This window comes from Spermophilus citellus (assembly GCF_964194105.1).
Source record: "Spermophilus citellus genome assembly, chromosome: 12".
Lineage (NCBI taxonomy): Eukaryota > Metazoa > Chordata > Mammalia > Rodentia > Sciuridae > Spermophilus > Spermophilus citellus.
In genome coordinates this window covers 84063680-84090842 of record NC_138198.1, presented here as the reverse complement: position 1 = coordinate 84090842, position 27163 = coordinate 84063680, and the positions used below count along the sequence as shown (strand labels likewise).

The window sequence follows — 27163 nt, the reverse complement described above, 5'->3', positions numbered from 1 at the left end:
TCAGCCTCCAGAGTTGCTGGGATTATAGGCATGTGCCCTGGCAAGTTAGTTCAATTTTTTTTTAAAAAATTGGAGTTATGTATAATTACTTCAAATTTAAAATTTTTATTCTAGAAAAACAATAAAGAATAAATTTGTACTTGTTAACAGTAAAATAAAAATAAACTATTCCCTAAAGAAGAAAATTCTCATCCTGATCACTATATCGTACCCTTATTAGTTCTTCAGAATTATTATTAATCCTTCCATTTTAATGTAATGTCTGCAAAAACAATTCATTTTTGTTTTTATTTAATTTATTTATGTTTATTTGGTGTGAGGATTGAACCCACTGCCTCGAACATGCCAGGCAAGCACTCTACCACTGAGCCACAACACCAGCCCCATGCAAAACAATTTTATTTATTTTTTGCTATCGGGGATTGAACTCAGGGGCATTCAACCACTGAGTCACATCCCCAGTCCTATTTTGTAGTTTATTTAGAGACAGGGTCTCATTGAATAAGCTACTGGATTTTTTAAAAATCCTTTTTACCTCCAAATTAAAAATAATTCTACCAGTGGTATCAATAAAATGCTATTTAAAAGTACTTTTAGAGTTATTTTTATCTCTAAAAAGTCTTTTGTGGTAAATGGAACAGACTACTAAATGTGAACAGGAGACATTAGAGATTTCTATGTTGTCATAAGCTTAATGAAAGATTAATAAAAAGCAAAATATCAATTTCCAAATGTTCTACAACTAGTGGTGATGGCTGAATTGTATACTAAAACCACTGAATTGTATACTTTAGAAGGGTGAATAATTATGGCATATGAATTATATTTCTAAAATTATACTCAAAATTAAATTCTATATCCTAATATTGGTCACTGTTCTTCTCAGGTTTTGTTTTTTTTTTTCTATAAGGAGTAGATTCATTTGAAGCTAAACTCTATTTATGTAGTGCATAATTCATGAAGAATGTTATAGAGTTCATATTACCTTAATGGAAATTAAAGAGAACAGATTTGGTCATAAGTTGTTTCACCAGAAAACTATTTCTATAAAAGTATAATATGAAAATTGCTGGGTATGCTGATGCAAACGGATAATCCTGGCAGCTCGTGAGCCTGAGGTAGGAGGATCACGAATTCAAAGCCAGCCTCAGCAACTTAGCAAGGCTTTAAGCAACTTAGAGAGACCCTATCTCTAAATAAAATATAAAAAAAGGCTGGGGATGTGGCTCAGTGGTTGAGGATCCCTGGGCTCATTCCCCAGTACCAAAAGAAAAAAAAAGTATAATATGAAAATAAAGAGGATAACGCTTTAAAAAAAAAAAAAAGGAATAACCATAATTACCACAGGTAAATGAACTTTCCAGGGAAATTTTTATTATATACAAACCACAAACCATAAATTTTCATGTAAAACTTCAATTAGAATATCTTTGTGAAAATTTAATTACCATAATAAGTTAAAAGGGCATTGATATATTTTTCATTCCTACCTGGTTCTGTCATCTGAGATTTTTGTATAAGCACATCTCTTATTTTCTCCACCCACAGGTAAAGAATACTTTCACCAATATTCTGTCTAAACAAAATTCAAGAGAAAAAAAAATTGTTATTTAAAAAAAAATTCCCTTCCCAAATTCAAGAAAACAGAAACATATTTACAATTAAAGACATTATTTTAAAAATCTAACCATGCCTTATTCAAAAGTATTTATAAAAAGATAAGATCACCAACACTGTATCTGAGTATTTAATATAGATTGTTTATACCAACATTAAAAATCCCAACTAACTCCAAAATTAACTTGGCTTTACTTACAATAAACAGAAGAGTTAAAACCAAAGAAGGGAAAGAAAATTTCTAAACTTGAACTGAATGCACTAGGTAGTTCTAAATGTGATTTTCTTCTATAAGAAGATACAGTTTCAGTATTAGTGTCTAATCACTGCTCTTTTCTAAACTTCTGAATAACTTCCAACCATTTTCAACTTATCATTTAGGATACTTATTTCAACAAATAAAACTGCAAAGCATATGGGGAACTCCTTCATGGAGTCAATTCAGAAGATCTAAAAGATAATCAATTGAAAAGTTTTATAGCCATACCTTGTTTTTGACAAAATATCCTATTGCCTAACTGATTCATTTGGTTACAAATAATGTTTGGCTGCCCCTGATGAAAACTGTCTCAGAGAATCACTGAGAAAAAGAAATGTGTCCTGGGTCTTAGAGACATGTCCATAGTTATGTTGCATGATGGAAACAACAATAAAGAAATGGCCAACTATCTGTTCTTTAAGTAATAACTCAAATTTTAGGTTAGTTTTAGTATGTGTTTAAAAAAATCACCCCACTATAACATAGCAATATCTTACCTTCCTTTAAAAGTTCTCCCTTGAAATTGTTCTATCATCACTCATCAGCACCCACCATTTCAAAACAAGCATGCAGAAGAAAATGAAAAACTGCTTTCAAATAATTATCAAACCCTCCCTATATCAACTGAGAACACTGGTGAATTTCTTTTAAACAATTTCAACTACTATCCATTCTTCTAAAAAGAGTTCATCAGACACTCAAGATAAAATGTATTAAGGACATACTAAACCCCAGGTTCATTACATACATCAACACCTTTAATCCTTATCATTGTCTTCTGTATTACTTCCCCATAACACAAATGAGAAAATAAACTTTACAGAAATATATTAACTTATCCAAGACAGTCTTCTAAGCAATTTAAGAAGCCCAAAGCTGATTTAAGAACCCAGGACTGAGGTTCAAAGCTCAGGTCAACTGTATTTTTGCTCTCCTACGGAGAGCTATGACCTTAGGTAAATAAGCTACTTGATTTTTCTGAGTCTCAGTTTCCTCATCTATAAAATGAAAGGTTTACAGCATTTTGTTTCTAAAAGTCTATAATTCTTGCTTATAAAAAATAAAAATTTGGGGGCTGGGGTTGTGGCTCAGTGGTAGAGTGCTCGCCTAGCATACATGAGGCACTGGGTTCGATCCTCAGCACCACATAAATGTAAAATAAAGATATTGTGTCCACCTAAAACTTAAAAATAAATATTTTTTAAATAAATAAATAATTTTAAAACAAGCTCTTAAAGTTTAAAAAAAATGAAAAACTTCAAATGAACCTCTCTCAATTTATTCAACAAATCTTCTTTTTTTTTTTTTAAAGACAGAGAGAGAGAGAGAGAATTTTAATATTTATTTTTTAGTTTTCGGTGGACACAACATCTTTCTTTCTAATGTGGTGCTGAGGATCGAACCCAGGCCGCACACATGCCAGGCGAGTGCACTACCGCTTGAGCCACATCCCCAGTCCTATCCAACAAATGTTTCAAGAGCCTCTCCTATGCATCCCATACTACCTACAGACTTGTGGGTATGATAGAGTGTGAGGTGATGGGGTTTTTTTATTCATTACTTTTAATCACTACCCTAGCAAATTATTAGTTTTACATATAACTCTATTTCCTAATCTCATGCTATTGAATTCTTCACAACATCATCATCACCCTAACCAGTGACATCAGCACCTGTGTTTAATGAACATTTTCTACATAAAAGATATGTTAAAATGCTTTATGTATATTACTTCAGTTAATCCTTATATCTACTCTTTGAGACACGAAAATCATCCCTCTGCAAATATAAACTCATATTCAGACTTAAAAAATCCTTAGAAAGATTTTTATAATTAATAAGTAATTTTTCCCCAATAACAAAGAAAATTAAACTTTCACTCCAGATTGCCTCTCCCTTGGCCCATGGCTTCCTGCAGAGGAATATAAAACAGCAATGCTGTTCAGCATCATTTATTGACTACTTTCTTCACTAGCATTTAACAGGACTGCTATTGAAAAGCCAGCATAAGGAAGTCACAGGGTGTGAAAGACTTCCTGCATAAAGTGAAATCATTCTTTCCCTTAGACCCAAAGGCCATTACTAAAAGCAGGATTGGGGTGGGGGCTATCTATCTTTTGGTTTTTTGTTTTTGTTTTTTTTGCTCATAATTGTTATTACTCTTATATTTGTATTTTCTCTAGTGACAACAGTGTATTCCTATCTTTAAAGTATCCAAGAAAATTTGGTAAGAGTGGCCTTCAAACTTTTGCTATTGTTGCAATTAAATCTTTTACAGAATCAGAAACCAATTAAACTAACAAAAACCGAGTCCTGTATATTAAACCTCTCATCCCCTTCCTCAAAGAGCCCTAAAGGAAGTCTAAATCCTAAGAACTCTGGTACAAAATTGGAGAACTACCCATTACAGACTGAAGTGTTAAAATTTTGTCTACAAAGTCAAATAATAGAAAAGAAGCTAAAGATAAAAAGTCTGCAACAAAATGTATTTAAACTTGAATAAGTGATATTTTATCTGATCTATTTGTTGAATAACTCAAATAACAATCCAATCTAGAAAGAGTACAACAAAGTTACAATTCTAATCTTACCTATGGCTCTAATATGTGTAGCTTTAATTGTATAATATTTACATTTGTTGACTTTAATGGTAAAGCTCTGCACTATAATGCTATCAGCTGTGTGACCTTAAATCACGCGATCTGGATTTCAGTCATTACATTTTCAAAATGATAAAATTGAATGAGATGAGTCTCTTAATAAGAACAACAAAAATGATGACTACTTGCTATAGTCTGAATCTTGAATGTTCCTGAAAGGGCTACTGTTAAACGCTTGGTTTAACCCTGGGGAGGGTGGCAGTCCAAGGAGGTGGCAGAGTCCTTCAGAGGTGGGGCCTAATGTGACATCCTTAGACCACTAGGCACATGTCCTTGAAGATGATTGTGAGACCCTGGCCCCTTCCTCTTTCTATTTGCTCCTGACTCATGATATAAGTAGTTGTATTCTGTCATCCACTCCCACCATGATGTATGCTGCTTCACCAGACACAAAGCAAGGGGGCCAGGCTGGAATCTCCAAACCTGTGAGCCAGCATAAACCTTGTCACTTTATAAACTGGATTATCTCAGGTATTTTGTTATAGAGATGTAAAGCTGAGTAAAGCACTTCTACTGTTAACTAAAGTACATTACATGGGTTGTGTCATTTAATTTTCACAATATTATCATCCCCAGATGATAAATTGATGGCAGATTTAATGATAAATAAAATTAAATGACAAAACGCATATAATTTTCACAATATTATCATCCCCAGATAATATTCTTACAGATAAGAATACAGACATAAAAAAGTCGCACTACTTCCAAAACTGACTACAGAAGCCTGGTCCACAATAGCCTTATCCTCTGCCTAAGCTTAGACAGGTTACTTTCTGTTTTTATGCCTCAAGCTTTCTTTTTCTTAGAGCATTTTCTTTGGAAACTTGTCATTGTAAATTCTTTCTCTACCTTTTAAAAATATATATGAAGTGTTTTATAGAAGACCCTTGTCATATTTTACAACTCAGATACATCTCAAGAACCTGAAAGACAACCCCTAGAAATACAAACCTCAAGGAAGACAGTGACCTTATCTCTCAGTCTGTGAGCCTAACTGCAAGGGGCAGCATTATAATCAGTAATAACCCAAACACCACCCCTAACATGCAGTACTTTTCCCATAGCTCTTTCCAGACCTTAAAAACTTTCCTGCCTTTCATTTCAGAAGAGTTAGGTAGGTCCAAACTTAGTTCTGGCCTCTCCTTCCTTATCCCAATAAATTTGAAGAAAAGTCTTTCTTGTCTGTATAACTTTGTCCAGTGCAATTTCTGCTTTGACAAGCCTCACTCAACAACACTAAAACCTATGATTCCGTGATTGATTAAAATGTGAAGAACAGCCGGGATGTAAAGCATGTGCAAAGCCCAGTACCACAAACAACAACAATAAAAAAAAGCTATAGGAAATTTAAAAAATTAATTCTTGGGTTTTTAAAGTAAATGTTGTACCTTTAAGAGGTGAGGCCTGGAGGGAGATAAGTCAGATCACTGGGGACATGAAGGAGACAGTAGGACACCAGCTCTCTTCCTCTCTTTTTCACTTTCTAGTCATGAGATAAGTGAGAGAAGTAGTGTTCCTCCACCATGCCTACCTGCTATGATGTGTCACTAGAGGACCAGAGCAACGAGGTCAACAAAGCATAGATTGAAAACTCCAAAACTATGAGCCAAAATAAACTTTTTCTCTTCATAAACTGATTATCTCAAGTATTGTGAGAGTAAAGGAAAGCTGACTAACATGACTTGCAAAATTCCAAAAATTAACAGGTTGCCTCTCACCCAACATGATTTTGCTTTTATAGGTCCCTCAACCAGAAAAGTCCTCCCCTTTAATTACCCGGCAAGCAAAAATCTCCTTCACAACCTTATCCACATTCTCTAATTCATTACTAAAACATCAAAAAGTGCTATTGTACACAGCACTTAGTAATCTTCTCACTATATTGTATTGTTACACATTCCTCTTAATTTTAAATCCCAAATTCCTAATAGGATGCCTAACAATGAGATGTTCCATACATGTTTACTGGAAAAACTATTTTTTTTTCTGATTTTTTCTCTCTCTCCATAAGGGGAACTAACCATAATTTATCTTTTCACCTAGGCAAAAATCAAATTTACCATTCAAAATGATGTGAAATATATGAATCTTAATGTGAAAATATTTAGGATCATAAAAACTAGAATCATTAAAAATTTACATTTATGTTATGTTTAATTTTTGAAGTTGAAAAATATTTTTCATTTGATGCCCCCTGCTGGAATTAAATGGAAAATATGATTAAAATTTGTCACAGAAAATTTTATTGTTGTTGTAATGAGGCTCAACCCAGCAGTGCCCTACCACCAAGCAACATCCTTTAGTACTGGGGACTGAACCCAGGGGTATATCACAGCCCTTTTAATATTTTGAGACAGAGTCTTACCAAATTGCCTAAGCTGGCTCCAAATTTGCAATTCTCTTGCCTTAGCCTCCCAAGTACCTGGAATTATAGATGTGTGACACCATGCCTGGCTTTATTTTTTATTTTGAGATAGGGTCTTACTGAGTTTCCCAGGCTGGCCTTGAACTTTCAATCCTCCTGCCTCAGCCTCTCAAGTAGCTGGGATTATGGATATGTACCATAGCACCTGCTTTTATTCAAAATACCATATAATGTGTATTTCTATTTAGACCACATGTGTGAAAATAATATCACTGGACTGAGATTATTCAAACACTCTAACAAGACAATATGACCCATATTCCTTCTTTAAAACACACTACTTTATAATCTCTGAACTTTCTTAAATCTCAAATAGCTCAGAAGAACTAGTTAGGGAGAACAAGCAAGTTATGTTCTACTGAAATGTATTCCTTAGTAAAAGGAAAGACGTTGAGGATAGGGTAAAGGTAAGTGGGAAGCCATTTTAAGACTGTATAACATTGCATAGGTAGGAGAAAAATCTAACTGATAAATGTGTTTAACATGATAGGTGGAAAGATTTTCAAGAAAAAAGTAAGTGGTCAATATCACTAAGTTACAGAGATCAAGTAAGATAAGAGTTGAAAAATGACCATCAGATATATCAAGACATCAATTCTGATTAAATTTGCAGTAAACTTAACTTACTCTACTTTAAGACAGAATAAATTAGCAAATAAAGAATTACACAAAGAAGTTTGTTTAAGCACAAAAGTGGGAGTGGCCAGTTAGGTTAGAGACAGATATCAAAAAACACTTAGTTGAGAAAATAACATTTATAGGCCAAGGATAAAAGAATCACTAAATGGGGACCCAAGAAAGGCACTACTTCCTTTAGAAAGGAACAAGTCAAATGGATTCCATAATGACTTACCATGTTCTAATTAAATATTTTGGGAGGAAAAGAAACCTGGCTTGGATCCCAGGGACACAAAAGGAGTACTCTCTGTACCAAATGGGGTGGCCACCTAGAACATATAATAGAATCCTTACTAGTTCCTGGATTGGGAAAAAAAATGATATTCCAGAATATTATTTGTCTTAATAAATTTATATATATATAATTAAAATTAATCCAAATCTATCTTATCTTCTTTGTACTAATTTTTCAGCCTCCTAACTGATGTCCTACATCCATTTTCGCTGCCTTCCAATCAGTCTCCATTTTCTAGTCTTCCAATCCTAGAAATAGGATAATCTTTTCAAAACAAAAATCTTATCACTGGCATCCTACCACTTAAAACTCTCCTCTACTTCCAATTATGTTCAGGATAAAGACAAAAATCCTTAACATAGCTAACAAAACTCCACAGGATTTTCCCTGCCTACCTCTCCAGGTCATTTCTCACCATGTTCATTCCTTCCCTTTCTCTTCCCATCTGATATAACCATTACTGTTTCCTAAAAGGTGTCAAGCTCCTTGACACAGAGCCATTGTACATTTTGAGGCCTCTCACTGGAGTTAACGTCACCTAATTAACTTAGCTCTTAGTCAAACAAGCTGCCCCTGACCTCCTAGACTAGGATAGGTCTTGTTTCAAACTCAGTTAGCATAGTACTGTCTAATTTCCTTTCATAGAATTTATCACAGCTTTAGTTTTACATTCATTTTACAATGTATAAAGACATCTTCCACCTCCCTGTAAATTCTAAATGCCCTGGAAAAAAGGGATCACTTCGGGTTTTGTTAACCATGTGTATCCAGGATTTAATACAGTGCTTGCCATGTAATATTTGTTGATGAAGGAATGAGGGAAGGAAGAAGAAAAACCATATCAATAAACTCTGAGTCTTATGGCGTAAAAAAAGAGAAATTATCTTTAAAAGCATTTGGAAGTTTAATAAATAATTATGGTTACAATTCTTCTATCAATTTCATCCTACATATGCTATGAAAATATACTATATGTAGTGGCTAGGGAGGCTGAGACAGGAGGATCAAGAGTTTAAAGCCAGCCTCAGCAAAAGTGAGGTACCAAGCATCTCAGAGACCCTGTCTCTAAATAAAATACAAAATAGGGCTGGGGATGTGGCTCAGTGGTGGAGTGGCCCTGAGTTCCATCCTGGGTACCAAAAAATATATATGTGTGTGTGTGTGTGTGTGTGTGTGTGTGTGTGTGTGTATGTGTGTGAGAGAGAGAGAGATATAAAAATCTCTGAATTTAAGTACTAACATATCACAGTCTCAGTAGGGCACAAAACAGAATCACTAACAGAATATTTTTAATCACCTGTTACTTACATATATATTTCTTCAAGGCTGTTTGATAAATCCACACGTTCTTGCCCTTTAAGCCAAGGAGCACTAAGAATGAATAAAGCACAATGAAGAATATTTTTCAACGATTGTATTAACATTTCAAACAGAAATTACTGATTAGTACATAGGTATACAAACACAAAGAAACATTAAAATGTTTCTTTGTGTTTGTATACTTCTATGTAGTTACAAAATACTCATACTGACATTAACTCGTTTAATTCTCCCAAGAAACTATGAAAATCCCAACACAAATTAAATTCAGCTTTTTAAGAAATCAGAAATCATGGTCATTTTTATTCTACTGAATCTACTGTGTATATAAACTATATGTATATTTATCGATTTAGTTTGCTTTTTTGGTCTCACATCCTAGAATTCTGCAAGAGAGCTATTTTGAATCTGAAACATTTTTGTGCATAGACTGTTAAGACGCCATTTGGTTTGTATGTCTTTTTTCTATTATTCAGTTTTAATGGTTTAAAAAACAAAGGTGATTTCAAAGGGTATCATAAACCTGCTCAAGTTTACATAAGTGGCAGAACAGGTTCTAGAATCTAAATTTCCAGATTCACAATATTTGCTATAATACCATAAGTTCCCAACTATTGTTTCTAACTGGTGTTTCAACAACTCTAACAAGTAAGCTGTTCGTCAAGTGACTATAAAAATAATTTTTCTGGGGCTGGGGCTGTAGCTCAGTAGTAGAGCACTTGCCTTGCACGTGTGAGGTACTAGGTTCATCTGAGCTCCACATAAAAATAAATAAATAAAGATATTGTAGCAACTACAAATAAAAAAATTAAAAATAATGAAAAAATATTTTTTCTGAAAAAGAACATTTATGTTTGCAAACATTCCTTTATCATTTGCAATACATTTTTTTAACACAAACAGTAATCCCACTAGTCAGTAAAAAATTTTTTTTTTTTTAGAGAGAGAGAGAATTTCAATATTTATTTTTTAGTTTTCGGCGAACACAACATCTTTGTTTGTATGTGGTGCTGAGGATCGAACCCAGGCCGCACGCATGCCAGGCAAGCGCGCTACCGCTTGAGCCACATCCCCAGCCCCAGTAAAAATTTTTGGTAACAGATTTTTATGCAAATCTATTCCCGTGGTTTATACATACTACTAGATTAAGGAGGCAAGGTAGATCCCAGGTTGCTTGCATCAACAGGTCATGACTCATAAAGATTAAGCTTGGACTTAGAAGAAAATAGTTCCTCAATAACCAGGAGGAGAGAGAACATGGAGAACCATAAGAAGTACCCTGGATAATTCCTGAAAGGGAAGAAGTCTTAAGCAGAATGTTTTGTGGCTAGGACAGAGGTCAGGAGAAATTTGAAGGGTCAGGGTTTCCAGATCATTAGGCTGAATAAAGAGGAAGGTTTTCTTCCCCATCTCTAAAGAAAATTCTGTAGCTATTTAACCCCTATGAACTCATCGATTCTCTTTTATATTAAGCGGCATAATTCAATGTGTTTTTAGGTAATTTGATTTTTTTATTTAAATGTACTACACCAAATCGAAAAGGTGTTTCTAATCTCTGTTTTAATAAAAGTATTTTATATAAAATGCAATGCATAGTACAGAGAAATATCTTTGAAAATATCTTTTTAAAAAATATAAATTTAGAAATAAATATAGCTTACTTCAGTTGATAAATAGGTGGAGCTGTACCTGGATATTCGTTTGGTAGCATCACCTAGAATGCAGTTTAAAAACAAATCTGTTTAACAATTCATTATCATTCAAAAATAATTATATTTATAAAACTAGCCACTGAACAAATTTCTATCCTGCCAAACTTAGAATCATTGGTTTGTTAAATCTCAGGAGAAAATCACCAATTTATGCTTCTAACATTGAATATGTTGTTAGTGATGCTGCCAGTATTTTAAGAAGTAAAACAAATTATTTGCAGAGAAAGTAAAAATAATAATAATAAAAAATAAAATAAGGGCAAACAATGCAGAGTGTGGTGGCCCACACCTATAATCCTAGTGACTTATGAGGCTGATAGAGGAGGCTCGAAAGTCTGGGGCCAAGCTCAGCAACTTAGCAAGAACCTCTCTCAAAATTAAAAAAAAAAAATTAAAGTGCTTGTGGATGTAGCTCAGTGGCAGAGCACCCCTGGGTTCAATCTCCAGTACCCTTCCTGCCCCCAAAAAGAATAAGGGTAAAGAAAATATTTGAGAGGAAAAGGAAAACTTGTAACAGGGGCATTATGCCCTGACCACAAATGGATAGAGTAACACTATAAAATTTTCCAGATTTTTCTGAAAAAATACTTTTAAAAAATTTTAAAAACCCAAAACAAACCCTAAAAAAAAATCTATTAAATATGAGCTGGGTTCAGTGGCACATGCCTGCAACCTCAGGGGCTCTGCAGGCTGAGGCAGGAGAATCAGGATTTCAAGCCAGCCTCAGCAAAAGCAAGGCACTAAACAACCCAGTAAGACCCTGTCTCTAAATAAAATACAAAATAGGGCTGGGGATGTGGTTCAGTGGTTGATACCCCTGAGTTCAATCCCTGACACCCACCCCTCAAAAATATTATATATGAAAAAGTTATAGAAACCATATATTTTCAAATAAGTTTTATTACAAAAATAAAAAAACTCAACTTTAGCACCCTTTATGTTGAAAATACAGGCAGTCATCAAAGAAGATGTACTAAGAGAGAAAGCTACAGCTAATTTTTTCATTTATTTTATCCTAACTATAACTGATTCTCAATTAATAAATTAATAGAGCATCTACTGTATGGATCATCTACATTGCTATCCTATTGTTCATTTTAAATATCAGCCATCCTTCCAGGTTCAGAAACTCTGAACCTTTCATGGGATATGAAAGGAAATGAAACTCAAATCTGTCCAAGGGACATGAACACATTTAATAATTGAAAAGAATTGGAAGAAGAAAGATTGAAACAATGCATGCACAATTTGAGGGTGATCTGAGATTTAACTATCTACATGTTTAATCAATCAAAACAAAAGCCAACAACAAAGATAATTTAGAAAATAACACATGCATGAATAATCATGAGGCTTCTATAGGCAATCATAGTCAATACTGTAACTGGAAAATGGCTGTAGAGAAGCAGAAAAGAAAGAAAGAAAGAAATATATATACATATATATACCTGCAAGCAAAGTGTCCATTTGGGGTCATCTATATCATCGCTAATTCTAATACAAAATATTTTGGCACAATCATCAATGACACACCATTCCTCGCCATAAATGGCTGCCATTGCTTCAATTTCCTCATTCTGAAAGTTGATTTAAAAAAAAAAAAGTCAACAAATGAACAGTGTACATATACCCTTAAAACTTCTTCTCAGTACTTTATATGATATTAACATTCAACATCACTATGTTGGATGAAGGATTACTGGATGAGCCTTAGTAAGCAAAAATGTTCTTAGCAGGTTACCAAACCTCTCTCTGGGTGAGGGACACTACTACAATGAATGGAACTGGCCACACAATGGCCTTCTTGTGTTTTTGTCCCCTACCGAGCCAAAATATATATGCACTTCTATACCCTTTAGTGAGATTCACAATTAAAAAGACAAACTGTTATTTTAAACAGATAACTCCCACTCTCACCACTAATAGTGTTTCCACTCTCCCTATATTCTAGTGGATATTCTATGTTGTTTTAGTTTCTTTTCATTCATTATTATTTTTATTTTATTTTTTAAATTTGGGCACAGGCCTGGGGCTGGGTGGGGTTTTTTGTCTTTTTGGTATCCAAAGCCTCAAAATATTTCAGAAATAATAATTTTGGTGTGAGATTAAAAAATAATAACTGGACCAAAAGGTGAAAAATGGAGAAAAGTATATATTCAACTCTGGATCATCTCATTTTGTCCTCGAGGCCCTGGTGGAAAAGACTTAAGAGGGCCCACGTGAATCTTACACAGAAGAAAGCTCAAGATCAAGAGAAATATAAGATTTGGTGGACTCTCTGGAAATTCCAGGGTCTGTGTTATTGCCCATATTTCCAAAGGCTGAAACCAAGGGTCTGAAGAACCTTGTCCAAGGTGACCCGGGAAACAGGGTGGGATGCAGAACCCAATTTCCTGCCTCCGGCCCAGAGCTGCTCTGTCGCGTGCTAATGGTTGACGAGGACACCGTCCGAAATAGGCCAAACCCCGAAGACGCTGACGAACAACCGGCCCGGGAGCGCTCGCCAAAGGGGAAGCGCCAGGAAAATGGAACGCGGTGGAGCGAATGAACGGCGCGGCCGGGCGGCCCGGGCGGTGCAGGCGGGAACCGGAGCGGCCCCGGGCGGAGGCGGCCCGGGACGGCGAGGCAAGGCCGAGCTGAGCCTGGGGGTCAGCGCCCCGCCGGGGCCTCACCTGCCTCTGGTCGCTCCCTGTGTCCCCCTCAGCCATGTGGCCCCGGGAGCGGCCCTGCGGCCGCCGATACCCAGGTTCGTAGAACGGGGGCAGGGAGCCGCGGCAGCTAGATGTGCGCGGGCTGCGGCGCGGCCCGACCCGGAACCGCAACCCGGTAGCGCCGCATAGCCCACATCTGCTTCCGGGTTGCGGGCCAGGTGGTGCGAGGGGCTCCTGGCCCCCGGGCTTCGGGGGGACGCAGGCCCGCGCCTTGCGTCCTCCCGGCCCTTCGGCGTGGTGGGGACCCAGGGGAGGGCGGCTGACTTCAGGAGCTGCGCGAGGCCTTCCGGGGTGTGTCTTCCAGAAGTTCTCAAGGGTTGGGGGCTTCTGCTCTCCCACTGCGGCCTCAGCACGGTTGGAACCCCCAGGGGACGTTGGGCACTCGGGTTACCCCCACATTTGGGAACGGACTCAGTCTCAGGCCCCAGTCTTGACGTTTCAATGCAGGGGTTTTGTTTGGTTTTGTTTTAACATGTTTTAAGTTATTTTGTTTGATTTTTGCAAACATGGTTCTGAGTTACCAGAGCAGCAGAGGACAGGCAATTTAGAAACATTAAGGGGGAAACCTTATTATCTCACTGTTGTGTTGCAGTTGGTTTTTTTTTTTTTTTTTAACGTCCTTGAACATTTTGTCTGAGAATGCGTTTTGTAGGAGATACTGGTTATACAATTAACATAAGGCTCTTTGTTTCATTATTCAAAAAATTTGAATCAGTATGTGTCATTCTTATCCACCTCCAACACACTCAATGACACTTTGCAGTACATTAGTTACAAAATATATTGGTTACCTTCTACAAGACACATCAATGGAGGTGTTCATTCTTATGTTTAGAAGGTATTTTATCCACTCTCACTTCTCTTTTTTTTTCACACACACACATAGGAACACTCTAAATACCACATCTTTCCTCTCTCTTAATAATGAGCATTTCTCTGTCCCCCTTTGGAACGCTTCTCTGAGGTAGGGGTGCACTGGCAAAGTACCTAGAATTGTTAATTTAACAGACTTATTTCAATATACCAAACATTGGAGGTGCAAAATGAAATGTCGTGCATTGCCTTTGAGAAACTTAAGCTTTTTTTTGGGGGGGGGGGCATAAAAGTAAATCAACAATAAAAGTGTCTTAGAATATCCTGTATATAGTTTGGCAAAGAACAGTGGGAAGACCTTTGCAACTACCAATTGTTCAACAGCTTTCTTTCCTTCTTTCACTCTAAACTCCTCCTCACCACCCTCTTCATATGACTTACAACTTCTACTGCATAAAATAATGCTTTTCAGGGCTGGGGTTGTGGCTCAGTGGTAGAGTGCATGCCTAGCATATGTGAGGCACTGGGTTCAATTCTCAGCACAACATATAAATAAATAAATAATGAAGATCCATTGACAATTAAAAAATATTTTTTTAAAAATAGTGTTTTCACACTTAAACATGTTTTTAAAAAGACCATAGAAGCCAGACATGGTGCAAGCCTATAGTCCCAGCTATTTGGGAGTCTGAGGTAGGAGGATCCTGAGTTTTAGGCCAACCTGAGCAACACAGGAAGACCCTGTGTTTTGGGGGTGTGGGGAAGTGGGACCATGAAGTCCATTTTTCAGTGAAAGCTATATGTGAAACAAATCAGGTTGTTCTGGCTGAAATAGTGATGGGCCCAAAATTCCAACTACTAAGCAACCCTTCCTCTCAAACTCAATTTTGAAAGCCACCGCATTAAACCTTAACCTTCTAAACATAGTGCAAAATATTACACATAGTACCTCTTTTCCTGCCACATTACAGCAACCCAGTTGATATTACCTTTTGCAGATTATAATCATTTTCTATTGATCCCTATTTCTTCATAAACACAACCTTTAAGTCTTCTGAACTTAAATTCTAAACAGGACTTTACAGCAAAGGGCAATGGTGGTGGTGGGGGAATTCTCTCCCTATTTCTCTAACCTGCTTAGCCCCAGACTTGAATATGCAAGGGGCACTTTGGAAAAAGGAGAGAAGTGATTACTGAAGTTAAAAGTGTTGCAGGCAACCCATATTTTGAAGAATATATTGGAAAGAAGCACAACTTTATAGACAACTCATTTGAAAAAGATATCTTGGTATGAACCCTGAGCAATTGCATAAGCAGACTCTGGGACTACTCTACAAATAATAATGGTCCTGTACTGGAGGAGTTTCTAAGCTTGATTTTGCTGATTTCTATGTCCATGTACTCCAGTGGGTACTTAAACTCAGTTTTTAAGCTTAGTGTGCTCAAAACAGCTCAATAACCTTCTAATATTCCTCCTCCTGTCTTCCTGATTCAATAAGTGGCAACCCTCAAAACATCAATGATTGCCTAAGCTTGAAACTTACAAGACATTGTGCTCTCTAAATTCACTCTATACTCTTTTCTTAACTCCATCTCCAGACAGCATGTTCTTATAATTCCAGTTGCTTAATATCTCTTGTAATCCTTCTTATTCTCCTTCCTGTCTCTGATTTCATCTTCTCTGCTGAAGTAATCATTCAAAATACATAATTCTGGTCATGTCTCTCCTTCCTTGAAACCATTCACCACTCCCCCTAGCTCTCATAATAACACTTAAACACCTTAACTCACAAAGTATGTTTCTGGCCTTCTCTAATTTTGTCTCCCATTTGTTTCAGTCATACCTACTTAATCTATTTTACTTAAGTTTTGTTTGAAAAAATAATTCAATGGCTTCAGAAAAATATGAACATCACTGTCTTAAACAATAGTATGTAAGGAATTGAACCAAATATGTCAATAAGTCTGTGACTAGAGTAAGGAAGGGAACAGATCCTGTTAAAGAGAGATGGACAGACACATGGTTAGGATGATAACTGCAGAAGTCCTGAGACAATGTGGAGGAAATATATGTGGCTGAATCCCTCAGGACTCCCACCTAGAAGAGAAATGGTGAATGGCTGCACCAGAATTTCTACACAGTACGGATTTTGGAGCCAATATTGTTGGTGTTTTAATGTGCCTAAGTTTATATTTTAACAACTTGAAACTTTTTGCTTACTATTGAGAAACAATCTAAACCAAAGGTATATGATTGAGATTAGAGAATACCAAAGCCCTATCTTGATACCAAAATGAGTACACATATGTGGAAGATACAGAGATGGTAATAAATGGTTATGCAGGTAATGTGAAGGGTTTGGCAGCTGAGATTTTATGGGAGGGGTAGGGGTAAGTTAATGGGAAAAAACCTAACATGAAATTGTGTGTATCTGACAACTATAGTTGTGTCATCGGAGCTAAGATATTAAGTCTGTGAAGAGTTTATAAACCTATGGTTTGTATGGGATCTTCCAAGTGTCTCTAGGCCCTTGCTACTCAAAGTGAGATCTAGCACCCAACAGCATCATCTTTAAAGAATGCTTCTTAGAACTACAGAAAGTTGGCCCCCTTTCAGATCTACAAAATCTGCTTTTTAAGATTCCTAGGAGATTTGCATGCATATTAAATTTTGAGAACCTTGCATGATGACCAAAAGAAAACACCTCTTAGATCTTAGACAATAGGGAGAGTACTTGACTGATGGTTCCAGATATTATGTTCTATGATCTATTACTACAGTGAACAAGACCATATTCTTCATGGACTGCTATCAGGTGAGAACCTGGCAGAATTAGAACAGCAGGCTTATTCTTGGGAGATATGACACTCCTCTGAAGCGAGACTTGAGCTCCAGACTCTGCTGAACTCTCCTTAAAACTACTGCCATACAACTTTCCTCCTTTTCCTTTGTTTTCCTCATTCACTCAGGGTCATATTCATATTTGATGATTCACTGGGTTTCTTCAGTCTCCTTCCCAGTTTTCTCACACAGATAATTAATTTTTCTTACACATTTAACTTCATCTTCATGTCTTCCTCTCCAGGATCCAGACTACTGAAAGCTGCTTTAGAGCACACTGTTCACAGGTGAATTTCTGTCCATATATTACTTGAAATAATTATTTGAGAGGCCTCTAGGCTCAGATGATTCCAGTGCATTGGGTTCCTTCATAAGCAAACTGAAACCCAACTAAATGTTAACTTAAGTTTAACCCATCAGAAACCACCATGTAACACCTAGCCAGAGACTTTACTAAGCAGAAATTGCCAAACAACCTCTAACTAGGGACTTTGCACTTTAACCAATAGAATACTTTTTGTCTTATTTCCACAAATGCCTTATAAAAGTTTCTTCCCCCTGTTCCTTTGGTAGAGCACTGAACTATGTGTGCTCTAGTGCTGCCCAATTCATGAATAACTTAAAGATCAAATAAGCTCATTAAAGTTTTAATGTGCCTAGATATATCTTTTAATAATATTAATTTGTGCTGGTGTGGTGGCTTGTGCCTGTAATACCAGCTGAGACAGGGCGATCACAAGTTCAAAGCCAGCCTCAGCCACTTAGCAAGGTCCTAAGCAACTTAGCAAGACCCTGTCTCAAAGGAAAAAAATAAAAAGGGCTGGGGGTGTGGCTCAGTGATTAAGCGCCCCTGGATTCAATCCCAGCTACCAAAAATATATATAAATAAATAAATTATCTTATAATATTATCTATTGTGTAAATATTTTTGTTAGGGCAGTATGTCCTTAAGACATAAAAACATGGGCTGGGGTTATAGTTTTTAATAGAAGAGTTGTGCTTAGCATTTGTGAGAAACTGTGTTAGATCCTTGGATCGCCCCCCTCCCCCAACACACACACATACATGCACACGTGATTTTTTTTTAAAAAAGTACAAACCATCATGATATACTATTAATGATATTCACATGTTTTTCTTAGCACCAGACAATGAAAGGCAATGTAGCAGACTACAGGTCAACAAACTTGGAGGCTATTGTTTCTCTTTGTGCCATTTATTACTAGGTCCACAGTGTGATATACTATAGCCAGGAAGAGTCATAAAGATACAAAGATTAAAATGTTAGATACTGGCCTAGGGATGTAGTTCAGTGGTAAACTACTTGTCCGATATGTATGAGGGCTTGGGTTCAATCCCCAGTATTGAAAAAAATGCTGAATATTAAACTATAATTTTATGCAGAATCTCTGTCAATGAAGTAGTCAAGAAAACAGTCAATATTAGCAAGTAATTGGGGAAAGAAGAAAATCCTTTCATGTTATTCTGTTACTATAAATAATACTACAGCCTGAGAATATTAGCTGACATTTATGTAAACACCAACTAGAAAAAGTAATGGTGCCATAGGCATTGCCTAACTTCAGAAGATTCAAAGGGAACAGAAGGGTAATATCTAATCAGTGAAACTAAGCTCACTCACAGAGGAACTGTGAGGTAAGGAGACCCTGTTACACCACCTCCAGCTAGCACCTCCAGTTCACAGATAGATACCCTGTCCCAAATAAAGTATTCAAGTACTTCACCTCTAGGACAGTGATTGATTTCCATTAATAGTGTATCCAAATGTGTATTTCGTAGAAATTAACCCTCGATATGTACAGTGATCAAAGGGAGAATGTGTTCTGTGGTCATTCATGTTTATCATCATTGTGTTAGACAGTCTGATATATTGTATACTAGAATATTCAGCATCCTGAATATTCTAATAGACAATATAAATTTCTATAAGAGGTCAATAGTATAGCTCTTCACAAAGAAATTGACTAAGGAATCCTCCCTCTTTCTCCCTAAAATCTTGGAACAGTAGAATCAATAAAATAAAATATTTTTTGAGGGGCTGGGGCTGGGGCTCAGTGGAAGAGTGCTCACCTGGCATGCGTGAGGCACTGGGTTCAATCCTCAGCACCACATAAAAATAAAGGTATTTGTGTCCACCTACAACTAATATATATACATATATATGTATGTATGTATATATGTATGTTTATAAGTACTAGTCTTTTATGGTATCTTTATACTTTATCTTCTGATGATACAGTTCAAGGTCATTATTAAATATATTTTCTGGCTCAATATTGGGAAAGACCTGGGTTCCCACTAGCCAAAAATACTAACTCTGACTTTTTTATTTTTCATTTTTAAGAAGTCTTCTTCTTAGTAAATGTATTTCTAGAAGGGATAGTTATCAATTCTATTGTTAATTACTTGTTAACAACTTTAGCAAGGATTCGTTTAGCCAACAGAGAACAGGAAGGATCCTTGGTAGAAGTTAACAGAGGAGTAGGGTAAGCCTTCCTCAGTGTTATGCACACTCTGTCTCTTCCATGCTGGATTTCCTTACCTCTTTACATGACATCCTAAATTTGTTTTTTTTTTTTTCTAAATGCTTTTCTTGACTAAAAGTAGAAAATGAGAATATAGTTAGCTTCCCCTTTACCTCAAAATCAGTGTTCAGAGATGGTGTGTGTAAAATTCAGTGTTGGTAAGAAAGGCAAATTACCTGTTTTCCCTCCAAATGAAATGTTCTTCCCTTAGTTCTTTAATGGCTGTCTCTTTAGCTTCAGTTCTTGGCATAAGGATCCTCCCTATCAAAGACTTACCTGACTGCTACAACAACAACAAAAATTTCCCTCTCCTCTTTGATAATGCTCATTAATCAAAGGCCACCAGGAACACACTGTAATCTAACAAATTTGGGCTTATTAGATGCTCCTAGACAGCAAGTGAGACCCCATGTTTTGACAAAACATGGAATGTCTCAGTAAGAAAATCTTACAAGGGACTTAGAGGATTGGGGCTTGTGTTAAGGAAGGGGGTTAGTTCTGGATTGGGAGCCATCATGAAATAGGAGTATGATTGAGTATTTAATGAGTCTTCATTGGGAGGCAGGAGAAACAAAGAGGGACTGAAGCTGCAATGGGTAAAGGAGCAGTGTTCGCTCATGATAGCTGGGAGAGAAGGATGTTTGGTCATTTCAGTGGCTTGCACAGTGTCCTTGGTTTTAGTTCAGTATCACAAAGTGACCTTAGCTGATGTTGTTTTGCCAGGAGATTATTTATGTTCCCCAGGAGAACAATGCAGTGAATGCCAGGACCCTTCCCAGCTAACAAAGGGATTTTTTTTCCCTTCATAATGGCTTATTCTGTATAATTTTCTTCACAATACAAATCAGTATACAACAATTATCTAACATTTGTTGTTGTTGTTTGGTGGTTTGTTTGTTTGTTTGGTTGGTTGGTTTTTTTTGGTACCAGGGATTGAACCTATGGGCTCTAAACAGCTGAGCCACATCCCCAGCCCTTTTTTGTGTTTTATTTACAGTCAGGGTCTCACTAAGTTGCTTAGAGCCTTACTAAGTTGCTGAGTTTGGCTTTGAATTCACAATCCTCCTGCCTCAGCCTCCGAAGCCATTGGAATTACAGGCATGCTGCCACCACACCAGGGGACAATTATCTAACTTATGTGTCTTTAAGGTATTTGTGATTTATCTTCCTCAACACATACAAGCTCTGTGAGGGCATAAGGATCATCTTTCTTATACATTGCTGTGTCCCTAACATCAAAAGCAGCCCTGACATTTGGTAGATACACAATTAATATTAGTTGAATGGATGTATACATTAGATGGCTGGGGAACTGGCTCATCTGGAGCTGGGAGAGAGGGAAGGGAAGTGAGAAAGTGCCAAAGCGCACCCCTATGGTACAGCCATTTCAAATTATCTCTGGGTTGCCATGTCCTCTGTAATAAGATATCTCATCTGGGTGGGTAAGAAGCTACTAAATAGAATGAATGGACTTTTAAATTATAATTAAAGAGTTTGATGAGATTGTGAAATGTTAAAATCCAATTTATTCTGTCTGGATAATTACAGAAGATATTCCAGGCCTTGCCAATTTGGACTGTTATTACTTTCACAAAATAGAAAAGTCCTTTTTATCCCCTTCATACATTGACATCATGAAGTGGTTTGCCAAAGCTATCATTTTAATTGCCAGGCCAGAAATTTTTCTATATATGAAAAGAATGGCAATAAATTGTCTTTTTCCCTCTCATTAAAATACTTTGATATGTCTAAAAATCAATCTGAACCTTTCAAGGAACACACTGCAGGTGAATATGCTTCCAACTACAGTTAAAGACTCAACGACTATTAGCCACCATTTAAAGCTATATTCTCGAAAATATTCATTGAACCGTTGTTCCAAAGCTAGCAAAATTTGTATCCAAGATGTAATAGTGATGATTTATGTTTATATTTACTCTTTGCATAGTTTTTATTAACTGTTTTTGATGCCTCCTGGCACTTTTTCTTACAAAGATTTTTTTCTTATAATTACTACTTGGTTGAATTCAATAAAATTATTGAGTGCCTTTTTTTGTGCTATGTGTAACACACTATGCAATTCATTTCTAAGAAGACTAAGAAATTGTAAAGGAAAATACATAATTCTGCCTTTTTCCGTAAGAACCATTATCAGCTATGTATAGCTTACTGAATTATCTTACCTAATTGGTAAGAAGAAATTAAAAACTATTATCCTTAGTCAAGCACTGCTTAGCAGCATGTTCTGAGGCTGATATGGTGTAGACTTACACTGCTATGAGAATATAGTTTCTTCATGTATTTGGAGAAAGCTCCAGAGACAGGATGCCTATGTGCAGATACCAACTTTGCCAATAACTAGCCATTTGGTATTTCTTTGCCTCAGTTTCTTTGTATATATGTAGGAATAGTATCTATTTCATAAATTATTTCAAAAATTAAGTGATATTTAATCTTTTTTAAAGGGCTGAGTATACTGCCTGGGACATAATAAGTATTCAATAAATATTACTTTTCTTCTTATGTTACTATTATATGTTATCACTATATTTTTATCATTAAGTTTACAGATCTGTAACTGATTAGTGGACATTTTACAGTAAAAGATCTCTACAATGTTTCATACAGAAAACAGTATGGAGTTTCACTATGTAACTTAGTCACAATTTTTTGAAGCAAGCTATGTGTGGAAATTTCATGAGTGTTGTTTCATGAATGAATATTAGTAAGACACAGTTATTATCATTCAGGAGTTCCCATGTGAAAATTCAGAGACTGCTGTGTGGTGAGAACAAACTCTAGATTTCTTAATCTGTTAATGTGTATGGAAAACCAAATTTTCCTATTTCTCATCTCCTGCAGCCTATTGGATTATATAAATTGACACATGCCCCCTCCACAGAGCTTCCTTGATCTCATGGCCTTGATGAAGTCTGTCAGCTACTCATTTATATCTTCATTCTCTCTCTCCTTCCCATTACTGCTCTACTACAATTAGCCATCATTTATTTATATCTACTCATCACCTAGGTATGGAGTACTTGGCCTTTAGCAATACCACACAGAGTATAAAGGCATGAACTAGCAAAATATACTATTTGATTCATATCCTTACTTATGTGCTATCTATGCAAACTTGGGCAAGTTATTTAGCTTCTGTGAGCCTTACTTTTCATTATTTATAAGAAAGACAAGGATGCTAATGTCTACTTTGAAAATTGTAAGAAAGAAAAAAAAACTTAAGCCCCTAGTACTTTTTTTTTGCATGTAGTAAATTTTTAAGAAATAATAGTTTATATTACTGAAAATAAGCTGGGCACAGGCACATGCCTATATTCTCCACTACTTGGGAGGCTGAGACAGAAGGGTCACTTGAGCCCAGGAAGGGGAGATCAGCCTTGAAAAAATAGTAAAACTCTGTCTCAAGAAAAAAAAATCAAAATTTATCTATGGTGTCGTGTCCTTAGGTGCACAAATGGAAATGGTCCCCAACAGGAAAAGTAAGGGAAAATCAACTGAGAAAAAGAATTAAGTGGCTCAGATCACTTTATGGGGTGGATATAGTGGTAGATGAACATTAGAGTTACCATGAATAATCATTTCTTAAATTAATGAGAAGTGTCTGAAAACTTTCAGGATGTGGTTCTAAAATGGAACTTTGACTACAGTGGTCACTTGTATACCCTTTGATGGAACAAATTAAATGACCCACAAAATAGAGAAGCAGACCAGAACTATTAACTTCAAGAAGATGTTCAGACTCCCAGATTGAAAGGAATAGTATTTTTATTTTGGGAGGCCAGCCAAACTGGACCCATGGAATAGGAACTATTCAAGAGAAGCTGTGACTGCAGAAAAACACTGCCGTTACCAAAAATTTTGACAAAGTATCAATAGGGGTGTGTGGTGGAAGAGTAAGGAAGTGACAAGTGTCAGTGGTTAGGGGTGGAGTGGTATCTGTATACCTCAACCTGTTTCCCTTCCTGTTTATTCTTTCTTGCTGGTACCTCTCATCCTCTGAACCTAACTTGGAAGCCAAAGGACAAGGAAGCTCAGATGGTTCTATTCCTAGAGGCTATCCTACCAGAAACAAAGCAACAAAGGGCAAATAGATAGTTCAGTACAATCAATCTGGAGTTTGAAGACATTGAGAGGACAAAAATGGGTGGATAAAAGTGAGATAAACCATTTTCAAAAATCCTCCAGTGCAATCATCTGTACATTCTACAGTTGTAACTCTGAACGGCATGCATCAACAGAGTGGTGCTCACAGTGGAAGGAACCTGGATGTCTTTTTATTTTTTATTTTGAGACAGGGTCTTGATAAGTTGCTTAGGGTCTCTTTGAGTTGCTGAGGCTGGCCTCCAACTATGATCCTCCTGTTTTAGCCTCCCAAGTTGCTGGGATTACAGGTATGCATCATTATGCCAAGCTGCTCACCTTAGGTCAGGTCCTATTATCTCAGCCTTAAACTACAACAGTAACTTGTTAGCATGTTTTTCCAGTTCTATGCTTTTCTCTTCTACCCACCCTGCTTCCTGCTAACAGATCTCTTCTACTTAGGCATCCTTTGTTCAAAAGCCTCTCCATCTTCTCCAGTCCCTTGCTCAGCAATCAGTGCCTCTATAAATCAATTGCTTACATCAGAATCTTGGTGCCTCCTTTATCTTCCTTGCCCCTCACTACTCATATGCAACCAACTAATCACTAAATTCTTTCTGTTCTTTCAACCTGTTCTCTACGTAACTACTCAATTTATCTTTTTCTGCAATAGAAATGGAATCCTGACACTCTTCTGCTTAAAACTCTTTGGGGTTTTAACTCCATGGTCTTGAGAATGAATCTCAAACTCCTTGGCACATGGTAAAGGGTCTTTCATGATCTGGCTCCTGTAGGCCTTTTCAGTCCTGGCATCTCTCCCAGCTATCTCCAGCTGGCGGGCATGCAGCTTATACTCTAACCTTGCTGAACTAATTTCACTTTCCCTAATGAGGTGCATGATCACTGGCCTGCAGTCCTTCTCACATGTTGCTCTCTACACCTGGAGTACTCTTTCCTCCTACCTCTCATCTACTCTACATTTTTTGGACTCAACTTTCTTGATTGCGATTACTACCCCTTCCTTCATCCTTGGATTGCTACTACTCAGAACAGTGCCTGGCACCTGGTGGGATCTTCAGTCAGAGAGGTCAAATATATCATTCATGTTCTTGTTGCTGGTTAAGAACTGAGATACGGTCCAGCCTTCTGATTCTAAGTTGTGCATACATTCCACTCCTTTACATTGGCTCCCACCTTGCATAAAACATCTCTGGCATAGTCTAATGTCCAAGTTCATTCATTCATTCAAAAATTATTTATTTGAGGGCTAGGGCTAAAGCTCAGTGGAGGAGAACTTGCCTAAAAATAAATAAGAATAATTTTTAAATATTTATTGATTTCTTAATATCTGCCCATGTACTGTGTTAGATAAAGATGGTAACTGATGAACATGTTGTTCCTTGCCTTCAATCTTTTTCTAGTCTGTTAAAGGCTAGAAATGTTTTCATAGGAGTAAGTATGAGGTAATAATTTAGCCAGTAAGAGGGGCAACTAGCCTAGTCATAGGGGGTCAGGAAGGCTTTTGGAGTCTAAGCTCACACTGCATGAAACGTAAACACCAGTAAGACAAAGAAGCAGAGAAGGAGACTTTAAGGCACAAATGAACAACAAGGGCAAAGGTTCTAAAGATTCGGAGAGTGTCAGCACAGGGAAAAGTTGTTTGTGATTGCAGAAGCACAAAACACTGATAATGCTGAATCTGGATATATGCAGAGTTTTATGATGTTGAGGAGTTTAGACTATATCTCAAAGGCAATTCAAAGGCAGAGCTGAATTTTAAACAAGTGAATTTAAATCAGATTTAAATTTTAGATTTAAATCTCTCTTTGCAATATAGATTAAGGTTGTGGGGAATAGTGGAAAAGATAGGAGTAGGATAGAAGAAGAATCAAGAATTCTTACCTCCAAGAAAGAGAATATAAAGAGGCAAGCAGTTTGGGGGAAGAGGAGAAATTTCCCTTTTGGCTGTATTTAGTTTAATTAGTTGGTGTGTGGGTTGGGAGCTCAGGAGTGATGTTGGGACCTGAATTACTGATTTGGGAGACATGAGCATATAGAGAGTTATTACAGCCATGGGAATCCATGAGCTCACTGAAGAAAAATAAGAGGGGAGATACAGTAATTTAAGGCAGAACTCTCAACATTGAAGGGAAGAGCCAAAGACAAGGATCTTGGGGAAACTGAGGGAAGAGCATTCTCAGAGGAGAGAAGGGTTATCAGTTTAATGCATTGCTGAAAGGTCAAATAAGGAAAGAATTTATAAAGGCCTGTTGGATTTTGCAAGGAGGCCTTTGGTGTCCTCAGCGGGAGCAGTTTCAGTGAAGTAATGGGAGCAAAAGCCAGAGTGAAGAGAGTATAAGAGAGAGAAAAGAAAGAGCCAGTGTAGACCACTCTTTCAACCAGTTTAACTCTGAAGGAGAGAAGAGAAAAAGGGTTTTAGCTGACAGAAGGGTTTTAATGGATGGTAGCATTTCTGCTGCAGGTACAGTTTGAGAGCATTTCAAAGTCTAGGAGAGAGACAGCTGATGAGATGAGGTGGAAGGAGCAATCATGAACGCTGGTGGAAGCTCTGGCCTTACCTAGGAGGGGACCTGTACCCTTTTAACAGAATAGGAAAAGGAAGCAAGGATTTGGGTGCTGGTAATTTTGTGAGTTTGGTGGCAAAAAGTTTGGGGCCCCTCATCTAATAGCTTTGGAGGTGAAGTTGAGAGTGTGGAAGAGAGTTGTGGGGTGTGGGACTTGAGTGAAAATAATGCTGTGAGGGCAGGAAACCAAGCTAGTCCTGGCCTCTTTCCTCTTAGTTTTCTCCTTTCTCTTGGCCATCTCCTGCAGGCTTGTGGCCTCAAGTCACCTCCACACAGATGATCACAAATTGACATCTCTAGACCAGACCTCACTTTTGAACTCTCAATCTGCCATCCATACTTGGGTATCTCAAAGCCTCCTGCAACTACCATGTTGAGGGCTGGCCCCAAATGGCTGTTGTTAAGGCTCCCTCACTAGGACTTCTGGTGGGTTATGTTATACTTTTAGTGTGTAGCCAGAGCTGGGAACTGGCTTTATTATGGTTAGTCAAGGCCAGAGATGCTGTGATTCACTGCATAGATTCAAGGTCATAAACATTAACTTGTGAGCATGCCCCCTGCCACGTAACCTGTTGGTAGTGTGCCCCCTTTGTTTGAGCTGTATATAAAAAGGGCCTAAGGAAATGGGCAAAAGGGGAGCTAAAATGAAACTGGTT

General features: G+C 37.1%; 1 protein-coding gene across 1 annotated transcript in view; it reads right to left on the bottom strand.

The window, feature by feature from the left end:
* IMPACT (impact RWD domain protein) overlaps positions 1-13857 on the bottom strand; it is a 28526-nt gene extending 14669 nt beyond the window's left edge. The window contains exons 1-5 of the mRNA XM_081263619.1: positions 13582-13857; positions 12358-12486; positions 10859-10911; positions 9186-9248; positions 1491-1576 (exon numbers count right to left, since the gene is read on the bottom strand). Of these exons, the coding sequence (XP_081119745.1) occupies positions 1491-1576; positions 9186-9248; positions 10859-10911; positions 12358-12486; positions 13582-13617 (367 nt within the window). The 5' untranslated portion in view covers positions 13618-13857. The remainder of the gene's footprint in view (positions 1-1490; positions 1577-9185; positions 9249-10858; positions 10912-12357; positions 12487-13581) is intronic.
* Positions 13858-27163: the final 13306 nt, after the last annotated feature.